Source organism: Mustela putorius, unplaced genomic scaffold (assembly GCF_011764305.1).
Source record: "Mustela putorius furo isolate JIRA1106 unplaced genomic scaffold, ASM1176430v1.1 tig00000698_pilon_pilon_pilon, whole genome shotgun sequence".
In the NCBI taxonomy this organism is placed as follows: Eukaryota; Metazoa; Chordata; class Mammalia; order Carnivora; family Mustelidae; genus Mustela; species Mustela putorius.
Window position 1 is genome coordinate 7,615,745 of NW_025421449.1, and position 15,032 is coordinate 7,630,776.

The window sequence follows — 15,032 nt, forward strand, 5'->3', positions numbered from 1 at the left end:
TGAAATATCACCTCACCACTGCTAGGACGACTGTTGTCAAAAAGGCAAGAAATAATATATGTTGATGAGGATGAGGAGAAAAGGAAAATCCTGGGCGCTGAGGTTGTGAACGTAATTCGGTGCAGCCACTATGGAAAACAGTATGACTGTTTCTCAAAAAATTACAAATAGAACTACTAGATGATCCAGCAGTTCCCCTCGGATGCAGACTCGGTAGCTCAAAGATACAGCTGCAGTCCCACGTTTGCTGCACACTTTTTAAAATAGTCAAGACATCCAAACAGCCTAAGTGTCCATTGACAGATGAGTGGATAAAGGAAATGGTATAAGAGAATATTACCCAACCAGAAAAAGAGAGAAATCCTGCCATTTGCAACAATATGGATAAAACCTGAGGGCATTAAATTAAGTGAAATAAGTCCAAGAGAGAAATCTGAATATTGTATAATCTCACTTATACGTTGAAACTGAAAAAAAAAAAAAAAAAGTGATCTCATAGAAACGAGAGAACAGATTGGTGGTTGCCCAGGGTTGGACATGGGGAGTAGGGGAAACAGGTGAAGATGGTCAAAGGATACAAGTTTCCAATAAGATGAATTCCATTCAGAATAAAGAAAATGTGTACACACACACACACAGGAATATTATGCAGCCATCAAAAGGAACAAAATCTTGCCATTTGCAATGGCATGGATAGAACCAGAGGGTATTATGCTAAGTGAAATAAGTCAATCAGAGAAAGACGATCTCACTGATATGAAGAATTTGAGAAATAAGACAGAGTATCATAGAGGAAAGGAGGGAAAAATGAAACAAGATGGAACCAGAGAGGGAGAAAAACCATAAGAGACTCTTAATCTCAGGAAACAACCTGAGGGTTGCTGGGGGGCAGGGGGCAGGACAGATTGGGTAGCTGGGTGGTGGACATTGGGGAGAGTATGTGCTATGGAGAGTGCTGTGAATTGTGTAAGACTGATGAATCACAGACCTGTACCCCTGAAGCAAATAATACATTATATGTTAATTTTTAAAAAGATGAATTCCAGTCACTGCATAAAATGATTAAGTTCTAGGTATGTAATGTATAGCAGGGTGACTGAAGTTAACAATACTGTATTGTATATTTAAAAACTGATAAGAGATAAGAGAGTAGGTTAGATTTTAGAGAGTAGAGTAGATTTTAAAAGAAAAGAGTAGATTTTAAAAGTACACATGCACACACACACACACACACAAGTATACAGCAATGTGAGGTGATAAATGTGGAGGTGATAACCCTATTGTGGTAATCACTTCTCAATATATATGTATATCAAGGCATTACACTATATACCTTAAGTATACATAGTGTTATAAGTCCATTATATCTCAATAAAACTAGGCCAAAGAAAGGAAGAAAATGTTAGAAAAGAGTTAAAGGCGAAAAAGTTAAAGCCAAAAATAACCTGATAAAGATATAGCTGAACATTGAACTGACCTCAGGATACCTGACAGTTCTCTTGTTTGGCAGGCACTTCTAAAAGCATAAAAACTATAGAATAATTCACAAAAAAAATATGCATTTACATTATTACATACAAATTAAAAGTTTATATACTTCAGAAATTACCGTAAACACAATTAAAAGGCCTCCTAAAGAAAATGATAATTAGTGCCCGCTAGAGCATGCGGAATGGGATTTAAACACCTGTGATGGCAGTAGGAATTAATAGGAGGTAACCCAACCGCCTGCACCAAGAGCTGGGAAAGTGTTCCTATTGGTTAAAAACCCAGTGAGTTTGCCTCAAGATAATAAATTGTTTCTTATTCAGAGATTAGGTACAAATAATGTTCATCACAGGGTTAATTATTGTTAAAACAAAATTAAAGTGAACTGTCTCACAATAGGTAGATAATGATTAAAGAGGTTCTGGAATATCTCTATAGAGTCTCAGGAAGCCCTATGGAGGCACTGCAAGTCATGATACCCAAAAATAGGACATGATTAAATGTTTTGGATAAAATACTAAGCATTACAAGAAAAGGTAGGGGGGAAACAAGATATAAAACGGGGTGATTCTTATTTATCCATTGGGGAGAAAATATACTAAAATATTAATCATGCTTATCTTTGGGTATTGGAACTATGGTTCACTTAAATGTTTTCTTTATATATTTCAGTGCTTTCAAAATATCCCCTACTGGACATGAATAACTCTTCTAATGAAAACAGTGATTTCTAAACAAAAAACACTGTTAAGTTCTGCTTTGCAATGATGAGTCAAGACAGTCAACATGAAAGGTTATTGTTTTGCCAAATTTCAAGGATTTGGCCTTAACGTGTTTCCCCTTCTGTGTTGAAATCAGTTACACTGTAACAACACAGACTTTTTTGATCAATCAGTTACTGATTTTTATTGAGCATCCACTAATCCCTAGGTCTTGGTTTGGCTTGAGATCGTATTCTATTCCACGAGTGTGTCATGCTCAAAATTTCCCATCAATTATTCAGGTATCATTTCAGGGTGGGTCACAGGGTTCCATGGGCGCCTTAATCGCCCTGAAACCACTCATAACACTGAACACAGATTTCAACCCTCCAGCCTGTATCCTAGATCTTCCTCCTTGATTCTCCCAAGCAGGCATCTAGGAGCAGCTCTGTGGGCAGCAATATCTGCTATGACAGAGAATGATGTCTGTCTGTCTGTCTGCAGAGCACTCCTGCTCCGATCTGGTTGCCTCAGTATTCAGCTGCAGAGAAGAACGTTGGATATTCCATGAGGGTGTGTTCTGACTGTGCATCAGGGTTTCTTTGGATCTGAGTAACTCAGTGCAAAAACAATGCTTTTCTTGAAAAGGGGATCTAGTTGGTCAAAATGGAAGGCACAGATTTCTTCATACGTTGACTGATCTGCAGCTAAGCAGCCAATCCAGAGCTTTCTGCATAGAAAGTGGCTGTTTCAGTACCACATGGAAAAAATAGATGCTAGTCCCTCAAATGCCAATTATTACAGACAATTCCCATGGAGAATGTGCTGGTTAGAACAAACTTCTATACAGCTCACCCGACCCAGAGGGTGTCATTCCTTTCTAGATTAACAGAAACACTAGAACTGAAGAAACACAAACTTCTGAAGGGCAGATTGTAATATAGAAGTGTGATCTTTCCCCTCCTGAGCTACCCATGTAGTCTGAGGAATGGGGGAGTCCCTCTTCCCACTACCAAGGTTGGGATTCTACCCCTAGTCAGGGAAGAGTTTCTTCCCAATAAGACAACACGGCACCTCTTGTAATGTGTACCGCCCTCAGAATTCAGCCAGTATGGTTTTCAATCCCTGATTTGCCATTCAACACCTAACCTAGGACAATAGGAATTTGCTCTGCCTCCGGTTCCTCATCCATGTGACAGGGACCCAGAAACCCCAGCACAAGCCAGTTTTCAGGATAGTGTTAAATGAGATACTTTGTGTGGGGCGCCTGGGTGGCTCAGTGGGTTAAAGCCTCTGCCTTCTGCTCAGGTCATGATCTCAGAATCCTGGGATTGAGCCCCGCATCAGGCTCTCTGCTCAGTGGGGAGCCTGCTTCCATCTCTCTCTCTCTACCTGCTTCTCTGCCTGCTTGTGATCTCTGTCAAATAAATAAAATCTTTTTTTAAAAAAATGAGATATTTTGTGTGACTCTGAAGGCACGACAGATAATAAATGGTAGCTTAGAAAAGTTAACAACCAGCTAGCAAGGCAGCCCATTTGGAAAATGCCCTCTCCCTGTGTTTCTGTGTTGTCATCTCTCATATCAGAGAGCTGGGCCAGATCCCACGCATGGCCTGCTTGGCTGCTGAACTTTGATGTTTCTCAGATCCCTTATGCAGACGGAGTAACAGGCATGGAGGAAGCCGGGGAATGCTGGGCAGAGGACCTGACTGCACGGGAAATCTGAGCCCGCAGTGCCACCTAGCCTGCTCTGAGGACACCCCTCTGCGCCCGTGTTTCTAACACCCTGGTGCATCTCCCTCTTTTTATTTTTTTAAAGTATAATTACCAGAGCTTATGTTTCACAGTTAATGCTGTCAAGCCTTTTAAACTAATTGGTCTTTTATAGAAAATTTAACTGAAAATTAACACATCTTTTAATAACATTGCCTTAACTTTAATGGCACTTTGCCTTTCGTTTATAATTGCTCTAAAATTGTCATTTTCCATGCCATAGCTGCCATTTTTTTAGATTTGCTAGTTTTCATGTTGTAGATTTTTATTTTTAGTATTTTTCTTTCATGAGGGATAAGAACGATTTGTTGGGGGTTTTTTTGTTTTTGTGTTTTTCCCCCAATCCCGGGCCTGCCTGGACTGACGTGACAGGTGGTACCTTCTGGGTGCACCAGAGCACCCTTCCATTTGCCACATGGACACTAGTGCTAGCTCCTCAGCCTTGATGGCCCGTCCCTCCCGTTGTGAGCAGAAAAAATGAGGTTCTTGAGTCTAAGGAAAAGGATCAGGGAGGAGTCTTGTTTATACAACATGGCACCCAATAGTTTGGTCTGATGGAGAACTTGGTCTGTTCCTTAACACCCTCCTGGGGTTCAGCCAAAACCCAAGTACAATTAAGAGAGCAAAGCATGTGGGCCCATCTTCCAGATGGCCACATTCTTCCGTCTTACCGACATAAGCTCAGTTATTTCTGGCAAACAGAGACCACCTCTGATATCAGAGAATACAGAAACATAAGACATATGTGTGTGTGAGTACATACACATATATATGTACACGCAAACATAAAATAAATCTACTTCTTTGTAGTTACATTTGATTTGAAGAAATACTTGTCTACTCTGTGAAAGAGTTTCATCTGCCTTTCTCCTTATCTGATTATCCCAACATGATAAGGCACTGTTAACATCATTCCTTTTAACAGTTGGACCCAACTAAGTCCCAGACTGTAGAAAAGACATGCACGGGCTGCTGGTGGATTGGGACTGGAACCTGTACGTCCGAATTCCTGGGCCAGTGCCACACTGTTTCTCCTGTAAGTCCTTGCCTTTTTTATACTAATTCATTAACCATGCAAATACCCACCCTGGGTATTGGTGAACTGGGCAAAGCAAAGACACGCCTGGCCCAAAATGCTCATACTGAAGTTTTTCTTGGACTCCTGGGTGATTCACTGTGGGGGGGATGTCCCCAAAATGGTGAGGGTTCAAAGAAAATGGACATCATGTACTCATCCTCCTGACTCCAAGGACAGGCACAGGGCCGGAAGCCCAAGGATGCTGTCTAACCACAGTCATTCAGGCTTACAAATTAGAAACCGGAGGCCTGTAAGTCCGGTTCAGTGGGAGGCACAGGCGGGGGCAGTGGGATGAGAGAAGCAGGCCTGGGAGAGTTGAGCAGGGAACAGTGTGGGCTGTAGTGAAAGGACACATAGCTCAGCTCTAATCAATTGGTGCTTTGTGGGTATCTGGAAATCTGCTTTGTGACTCCAATCAAAATAAGCTGGAAATCCATACTTAAGTGTAATCTTACGATTTTAAAGTATTGGCAACAAATTGCACTTAAAAGGGGAAAATTTCAGGAAATGCAAAATTTGTCTGCAACGTGCCATTTTGGGACTTCTATGAGAGACGATTCCTTAGAAACCAGATATCAGTCCAGGTCCTCATGCCAGTATATTGTGCTGTTTCTCTTCCTTTCTTCTCTGAAAATGAGTGCACGAGGATGGAGTGTGGGGCAGGAAAATAATTGGGGGTTACTTCAGGAGTCAACTCGTTGATGGGTTTGCCCTTCCAGCCAGCACACACAGGAAGCAGTGACCTCAGGAAGATCCTGGCGGTATCCAAACGAAGATGACTGAAGGGTTGAAACCTGACTTAGAACTTGACCGGGATGTGGTCTTTTGTTCTCAGAACACTCACAGTGTGGACGACAGCTCTGCTTGTCTGACTGCTCCTTGCTTGTCCTTCCCCTCAATCTACTGTGTTCCAAGCACGGCAGCCTTCAACGACTCCCTCTGAGCCCCAGATTTTTAGCTCAGTACCACTATTCAGCTTTGTCCCGATCTTTTGACCTTGGAATGCTCATCACCCTGGCCCCCAGGTGCTCTCTTCTGACCTTTCAGTGTCAGCTTCCAGGTTTTCAGTTGAGACAGCTTTACTCTGACCACTGCAACTACCCAGGTCTCCACACGCATTCAAATGATTTCATTCTTCAGAATAGTTTTGCCCATCTGATATTATTCATTTACTACTACCAATGGTAGCTATCATTCCTGATTTACATAATTATTGCCCACTAGAATCAAAGTTCCAACAATCCGAGGATAGGGTCTTCCTCTTTCTTCTCCATTGATAAATCCCCAGGATCTGAATAGTGCCTGGCATTTAGTTAAGTGTTCAGTAAAGGCAGTGATCAATAATAATAAATACAATATCCAGATAGTCGTGTGTGACACATGGCACTAATCACTTTACAGCCTTAACTCATTTAATTATCTCTACAATTCTATGAGGTAGGTGCTATTATTATCCCCATTTTAAAGATGATAACACTGAGGCACAGGGAGATGATGTTGGTGCTGTCAGTAAATGCCGGTGCTGGGATCTGCATCCAGTCAGGCTAGTCTTGGTTCATGACTTTTCTTCTTTCCAGGTAGAGCTGGGGCTGCGGGGTTGGGCAGGGTGGTGTCTGTCGCAGAGAAGTCTGAACACTTGAGCTCCGGTTCCAGCTCTAAATCCAGAGAGGCTTCCTTTCATCTTCTCCATGTGTGTGTAAGCAGCACGCTGGTACCACTCTGAAAAATACATGGCTTAGTCGTAAGCCTCTTCCTGGAGGGATATAGCCACAAGCATAATTACTCCCTCTGATCATGTGTTCCTGCCGTTGATGAGCCACGAGGCCATGTCTGCAACATCGCTGACTGCTCAGGGGCGCCTGTGACAAACCAAAATATTATTCTTTTAACCAATGAAGCAGTGAGCGGCAGGAGTTGAGTTATGGAGGACAACCTTCAGAGGATGTTTAGACACACGATTAAGTGGCGATTTGGGGGCTGGAGAAAGGAGATCATGGACATCTGAGGAGGTGTGCCTGTGCAGACGTTGCAGCGTTGCTTGTAAGCGGATGCCTGGGCTGGAAGCTTACCTCCGGCTCCTGCTGCTTGGAGGAGTCTCAGTTTATCAGTTTACAACCCTGCCAACATTTTCAGTTCCCTTCTAGTTACTGCCTTGGCTCTTGAGTGATCTTCTGGTTTTTCAGAAATTAGGGTTGGGGCGGAATGCAAAGAAACCACAGGTAACATTTCCATCAGGAGGCCGGGATTCAATGAGGTCTGCTGAACCAGACCCTGTCAAGATGTCACTGTGGAACTTGTTCCTCCCAGACAAGAAAAACCAGGCACGGACCCATTGGATGGGCGTTTTGACTAATGGTCACTGTCTGCGCATCAGTTAAACACATCTTGTTTCAGGTTGATTCGCATTATTGTCTGAAAGATCGGACACTATGGCTGAAGTGCCTTGCGCAGTTCTGGGCCCTCCATGAATGAAGCCGACAGTGACGGCAATGGCCGATACTAGATTCCTGATACTTTTCTCTCCCCTGCTGGAGTTCAGAAGGAATACTGTGGGCAGGCCCATTGAGTCCAGACCAGCCTTGGCTGCTCTCTCCCAGACACTCTCATTTGCATTTCAAAGATTAGAGATGGCTTTTTAAACATTTCAGACTAACCCACTTTGATTTCTCATCTGAGTTTCCAAGAACTGACTCCCCAGTGGTGCTATAGACAAGAGCACAATAACAGCCCAGATCAGAGGTGCCACCCCCACACCCCATGGCCGCCCACAGTGCCCCTTTGGTTGTGTAGGGGTGAAGTTCTTCGCTGCTTAAAATCCATTTTATGGGCTTATTGGTATGAGGGGCTGGCTACGTGGGTGTGGCCAGCACAGAAGGGCCCCTCACTTGGCTCTGCAGTCATCGTTTTGAAATTCTTAATAATGTATGCAAAAGTGGCTTTGCAGATTATATAGTTGCACGGACTATCCTGCATGTCTGATACATAGAAACATAAATAACTGTGTAAGTTTGGGTTTTATAAAATGTTAATAGAGCATTTTGAAGCTCTTGAAAAAAAAAAAGCTACTGTATACAATTCAATCATCTTTTAGTGAGACCAGTCTTCTATAATCTCTCTCATTAGGAACAGGAGTAAAATGAAATTTCTAAAGAGACGAATTATAGAAATCCGTTTGAAACAAAAGACCAGTATAGACAATCTGGCACTGTATGAGATCACCCTGTAGCTTTCATCATTCCTTCTGGCTTGCTTAAGGAGTTTGCCCAGACTGAGCCCAACATCACTAGCAGACAAAGAGGTTAGGCCCAGAACCACTGGGCCATCAGAAAGAAATCACAAGTCCTGGGAAACTGAGAGTGCCTTCTCTAGTGATCCTTTTTCTCTTCTTCTTGGCTTTGGAAAGCAAAGATCTGGCATGACGCCTAGTCAGCCTTAATTCAGATGAATATTGTTTCATAATTATTTCTAGATCCATAATTCTAATTTTTAAAATAAGATATGCTTGCAGTTGGACCACATTCAGGAATATAGAATAACCTAAATTAGTCTTAAAAAGCTTTATGTTTTTTCTTTCCTCAAATAGAGGTTCTTCTGGGATTAGCTTTAATGAATAGAGAAGAATAATGCATAATTAGCATATCGGTTGTTTAACACATTCAGGAGAATAACCTTCTTAAGCACTTTAAGAAATGTATGTGTATAAAAACTCTCTGAGCTATGTTTATGGTTTTAATGTGTTCAATAAAACTCTTTTTCATGGATTCCTCAAAGGTCAGTTTTTATCCAGCTTATGTCTGTATTTTCATAAATTGCGAATTTGAGAATTCCAAAATAAAGAGGCTTTTCTCTATAATAAATCAAGACACTCAGTGGGAACACTTCACAATCCCCACTTATAACCCATTCTAGTGTCTGCTTTTGCCTTTTGCAGTTCAAGAGAGCTCCACAAACTGGAGCCTACTTTTTAACTGTTAGTTGTTTTTGGTCTCAAAAGTAAAAGAACAATGCCTTGATTATTTGGTGCATATCAAGTTATAAAAGAAGCCAGTGATGCTTTTGATCCCTCAGCCAGCCCACCCTCCTGTATTTGCTACTACTTCATTCGTTCCCTGCAGCAGGGAACTGGCCAGGCCTGACTCTCATGCATCGTCCTCTCCCAGGGCTTGCATCGCAATGACGGGCAATGACCTAGGAGTCACCCTTGACACTTCATCCTGTTCCATCCTCTGCCCATATTCAACCTATCCTCAAGCCCTGTCAATCTTCCTGACTAAAACCACTCGAGTACCCATCTCCTTCCAGCTCTGCCAGCTCTATCCTCATCCAAACTCTGACAGTCTCTTATTCTGATTTCCTGCCGCCATTTTGCCTCCTGAGCCATCCTCCACACACCAGCCAAGACAATCCTCTTAAAACATAAACCTGATCACACCGGCTTGCCAGCTTAAAATCATCCTTCAGTGCCTCCTCATTGATCTTAAGAAAAAAGCCAAAGCCATGAAAATGGGTTTCTTGGTCTTACAGGTCCAAACCTGCCTAATCTTCTCCTCTCCCTCTCTCACTGTGGCCCAGCTACAAAGGCTTTCTTTGGCTTCCTTAAATTGTCAGCTTCTTTCACCACTAGGACTTTGCATCTGCTTTCCTTCTGTGTGTGTGTGTGTGGGGGGGTACTCTTCCCCACAAAATCTCCCTTCTTACCTTCCTCACACTTCCAAGAATTCATAATTAAACGTTTATCTCTACAATGGTCTGGCAAATGTTGTTATGCCCTTCTAGGTCACCATCACTTTGTGTAGTCATGCTCTCTCCTGGAGCTCCAGCTCTAGTCCCAGGCCGTTGACATTGGAGGCTGGAGGTGATCCTCTCCCATATCACACCCACTCACCGCACTCATGAGCGAGTCCAGGACGCTGACTGCAAATGCTGTCCCACATGCAAATGGCTGCGTGAGGTACAGTTCTGTGTCGGGGTCATCATCATCGTCTTGGTCCAAAAACTGAACGTTAGTATCATTCACTAGAAAAAGTATGAAATGAGAATTAGCTCAAAAGACCACACAAACACACACACACACTGAAGCCAGGGAAAGAGCGGGCTACTGATTTAACAACATTGAAGTCACTGGAAAGGAGAGAAAAGCATGGGAGAAGCTGTCAATGAATCTTGGGGTGGGAGCCGGTGGACTCAATGGACTGCTCTTATGTGATTGTTCAAGCTTCCCAGGCCTGGAGAGCCAGTGAGTTCAAGCAGCCTTGCTCCACGGCAGACCACCGGAGAACGGCTGAACAGTGCTGGTCAGTCCTTTGGTATAGTTTTAGAATCATGACCGAAAAACACCCAGAGGTGTTTTTCGGTCACCAGGTCCTTTGAGAGATGGATGTATTTCAAGGATGAGTAGCCATGAGTAGCCATGCTGGGATGCTAAGTTTAGCCACAGGAAAAGAAAGCAACTTATTGAGACCAAAGAGCAGAAGACTAGGAGCACAGCAAAGGCAAAAAGCAAGGAATTTGCCTGCAGGCAGGACCTACGGCCTGCCTGGGGTCGGCCCAGGGAGGGTCAGGTATCCCTAGCCCTGAATCCAGGCCCACGCCGACAGGCCCTGTTGGACAGAACAGTGACCCCAGCTGGGATGGATCCCTGGCTGTCTCTGGCTGCTTGCCGACAAGGACTTGCTGTGCATTCCGAGCTGCATGGGGATGCCCACGTTCTCCCTTTCCCCTTCTACACAGTTCAATCTTTTAGACGCTGCAGCTCTAGGAGAAGCAGCATTTGATGCTGTAGTTCATTTCCATCTGAGGATTCCTCAAGGACTTCTCCGGCAGGCACATGCAGACTGATTGGCTGTGTCACTAGATGTCTTTAACTTATTAAAAATTAAATGACAAATTAATTTCCATTCCCATCTTGGCTTCAGAAATTATCAGTTTTGCAGGGCAAGTAATAGGGAAGAAAGTGTGTGGTGGGGGAGGAGATGAGCACTTGTGATTTCTGGATAATTATGACACTTTTAGGAAAAGAATAAATGAGGTTTCCTTCTGATTCCTTTCTAAATGTATCAGTAGTGAATTCTCTTTCCTAGAGTTATTGTTTTAATTTTTTATTTCCTGAGCATAACTTTTTGGATGTTTGGTTGTTGTTTTTTTTTTTTTCAACCTTTGCTTGTTTATTGTATAAGGCAGAATAAATGATAATAGGATATCAGGCTAGGCATGGAATTAGTTTTAAATGACACCATCTTGTTTCCCTAGAGAAAAATTTTAATGGGGGAACATCTTTGCTCAGCAACACTTGAATTACAGGCTGGTGGGTAAAATTACAAAATGCAGGATCAGACAAGTAAGCTTTAAACCCAGCCTCTGTACTAACTCTGTACAAGCAATGCATTTTATTATCATTCTGGACCTTAGTTTCTTTCTCTGTAAAGTGGGAGAAATACTAGCAGCTCTCATGAGACTGTTGGGAGGCTCCTAGGAGATTGTACTTGGTGAGCCTGGCCCAGGACCTTGATAAGCATTAGCTTATCTCAAGATTGCCTTTCTCAGTAAATGCTCTGTCTACCCTACTATGTTTGGAAAATTCCCAGCTTCCCTCCGCCTCTCTCAGAAGCAAGTAAGGCCTTGCTCAGGCATTCTATAGAGTCAAATGGTAGCTTTTCCTCTTCTCCCTCCATTTGCCACTTTGTGAATCAGAAAATGTAAACTCTGGGCAATATGCAGAGGAGCATGGTTTTAATTACTTGGGATAGCCAAGGATGGTGTGTGTATTGACACTCTGAAAGAGGTAGCATCTGTACTCTCTTTTCAAGAGGACGTGGAAGGCTGGTAGTGTACTTGGAGGGGAAGTGGTCACTGGAAGGGAGAGGTGACTAGATTGTCAGCGAGCCAGGTGTCTCTGTCACTGGGATGCAGGAACCAGGATTCAATGAAAATCCTGGGCCTAGTCTGGGAGCGTCTCAGAGGGAAATCAGTGTTACCCAAAGCCTACTTCACAGAACAGTAATTATGTGGTGCTAACAGGTGATTTTTTAAACTCCCCTCCACCCCGCAAATGTTTTATGGTCATAGATGACTGGAAACCAGGTTAAGTAGCTTTAAGCAAATGTCCTTCTTGTGGAACGTCTAGAAGCTTCTGGCCCACTATCATCAATTGAAACTCTCCAGGTGGATGAAGACTGGAATATACAACATAGTTTTTAAAAACCTGGCTTCCCTCTATGCTTTTTTGAAGGCATTTGACTGGTTTGGTGTGATGCAGACCACATCTCAGAACATGTAGGTAAATAGTAAATATTGGTGGGGTATGGGGAAGCGAGGTGGTCAAACGGTGATGGTATGCTTGCTAAAGGTGGTATGACCACCAGGAAAATAGAGCTTAGTACAGGCAGTAAGGGCGGTGTGAACACACGCAAGGTTGTCTGAACTCAGAGAAGAAATCTGGGGAGGGAACGAAGGCTAGGGGAGAGTCAGTTATGCTAACTGAATGCCTGCATCGTTGCTTCAGATTTGGGGCTCCAAGCCTTCTCTTTTCTCTTCCCCTAATCACAAATCGAGATATCCTAGTTGGTAGCACACAAACTCAAAACACAAAAAGAAATCCCCGGCAGTCGTGATTTTGAAATGCATCTGCAGGTTTCTGAGAAGGAGATATCTGGATGAATTTTCCAACCAGTGGTCTGGGCTGCACGAGCTCCCTGGCCTCTTACAACCCTAAGGTCCCAAGAAGAGCAATCCAGAAACCTAGGCTTTTAGCCAACTTCTCTAAACATGAAAAAGACGCCTCTCCTGCTGCTGGAAACAGAAAATAGTGCGATACTCCTTGACCTGAGTGAATTTGTCCTGATAAATAGCTCCGTCTACAATAATGCAGTGCTGAATGGCGGACAATTTATTCCTTAGTTTCCAGACACCTCACAAGCAAGATGACTGTGTTAAAAGCCTGCTCTCTTATTTTGAAATATATTTGGGGGCCAAGAGAATGGCATGTTCGTTTCATCTGTGAGTCATTGGAAGGCAGGTGCTCCCCACCTCCCCATCCACCCCTCTACAGAACAGCACTTCCGCTGTCTCTATTTAGAAGATCAATCCCCAGTTCTGAGACCTGCTGCTGATGGGCGCCTTTTACAGAGTTATTAACCAAGTCACAGGGAAGCGTGAAGGGCCTGACAGATGTAGTCATGACCAGGACCCTTCCTCTTCCTGGTGCATCCACTCTGAATCTCTGGGAGGCTCTGGACAGCCAGGTAGGGGCCACAGGGCAGGGCTGGGCCTCAGTGGCCACTAACCCTTTGTCCTTGGCACCCTTCTTGAAATCTAGTTTTCTTAAGAAAATGTCCCCTAGGAACTGGCTGCTTTTATGGCTTTAGGACCAGAGCTTCTGAGAAAAGACCTCAGAGGGGGAAAAAAAAAAGGCAAATAAAGTCAGAATAAAGGAAAATAAACAGCTGGAGGGAAGGCTCCGTCTTAGGTTTCTCATCTTAAAATTTTTATATTTCTCCTTTGACTTCTCTGAGAGCTGTGAAGACGTGTCAGTCAAACTGACAGCTTGTTGGAAGAGGACTATAAGGGAGAAGGCGGGAGAGCAGGGGGACACATGGAAGGGGTGGGGGGAAGGCCCAGGCCAAAGGAAATGAATTAGAGCAAAGATGCTTTGGAAACAACTGCCAGGTCAGATGGGTGTGATCAAAGCCTTACTGATGCTGTGTGGGGAAAAAAATCATTAAGAAAGGCCAGAACAAGACAGTCGATTCCAACCAGAGCCACAAATAAAACACAGTCAAAGCAGTGCCATGGGGTAGTCTTTCTGTTACAGCCCATGAAAGAAAAAACAAGCCGATGAGAGTTGGAAACACCAACAACAGAACAAAAGGAGATACTGATGTGAAGGAAAACAGTGCTTCTTACCCAGTTCGGTTATCATTAGAATGTGCGTCCCACTGTTTTTTTCCTGATTGACTGATACCAAAGGCAACTTGCCAGGTTTAGCTAATTGGATACAGCATTTAAGGGTTGGGGAAAGGGAGTGGAGGAAAGTACAGAAAAAGAAGAGCGTGAGGGAGTAGAAGAGGACACATTGTAAAGTAAGGGGACCCAGCGCCATAGGTGGTTAGTAGTCTTGGTAGGGGGGAAGGCACCACTCAGCAGCTTTGCAAATTCACAGATGGTAGGAGGGAATGCCACCGTGGGGTTAAAAGTTGCATTCCACTGGCCCGTGATCATGGCCGTCCAAGCTCCATGATATTTCAGGCCAGAGTGTCATTCACGGACAATGGCCTTTAGTTGAGAAGTTCAGCTAGGATAGATTAAAGGCCCATTGCTTCCACCCAGTTCTCAGAATGGGTCTGGCTTAGACCTGAGGCTTTGTACCTCAGCGGAGGGCTCTGATTGCAGGAGCTGTCTGGAGGTGCTTCCAATGAAAATCACCAGAAAGAGTCCATGGATTATGCCTTTCCTCCTTTCCTCCCCCTTCCCTAATTTATGCCCCAATCTCAAATCCATCATCTCAAGCGTCGTTGAGAACAGTGACCAGCATGAAGGAAACTGTCTATTCATCGCAGAGGAAAGATAGATCAGTTTTCCTTTTGGTAGTGTCATATTGTTACCCATACCTCTCTCCACCTCCCCCAAAACAAACCCTACTAAAGCCCTCTATGATGAAGGAGCTAAGAAACAGGCTACCTGCATACCCTATGTGGCTGGAAGAGAGGACAACAAAATCTGCCCAAAGCTGAGATTCACTCCTACCTAGTTCAGTAATGATGGGGATGTTGACCCCAGTCGTTATAGATGGTTGACGTAACATCCCGTGCACTGGGCTGTTATCTGGAGAGGATCTGTCCATTCCTGGAGGTGTGAACCCTAGTAGAAAAGAAAGAGAGAGAGGGAGAAAAGTCAGAGGCATGGAAAGCTTGGGAATACTATGAATAAATACATACACAATAAAAAATAGTTTATGCATTATTTACAGATCAACAATTAGCATTCATGGAATATAC

The 15,032-nt window shown here is 43.6% G+C and overlaps 1 protein-coding gene across 24 annotated transcripts in view; it reads right to left on the reverse strand.

The window, feature by feature from the left end:
- Positions 1-15,032, reverse strand: part of KCNMA1 (potassium calcium-activated channel subfamily M alpha 1) — a 730,733-nt gene that overhangs the window by 30,149 nt on the left and 685,552 nt on the right. For 14 of the 24 annotated variants that reach the window (XM_045083542.1, XM_045083541.1, XM_045083546.1 and 11 more), the window contains 2 exons: positions 14,782-14,895; positions 9,926-10,056 (listed from right to left, as the gene is read on the reverse strand). In XM_045083542.1, the coding sequence (XP_044939477.1) occupies positions 9,926-10,056; positions 14,782-14,895 (245 nt within the window). Of the gene's footprint in view, positions 1-9,925; positions 10,057-13,941; positions 14,023-14,781; positions 14,896-15,032 lie in introns of all 24 variants that reach the window. The other 10 variants (XM_045083539.1, XM_045083521.1, XM_045083540.1 and 7 more) reach the window with 1 other exon arrangement.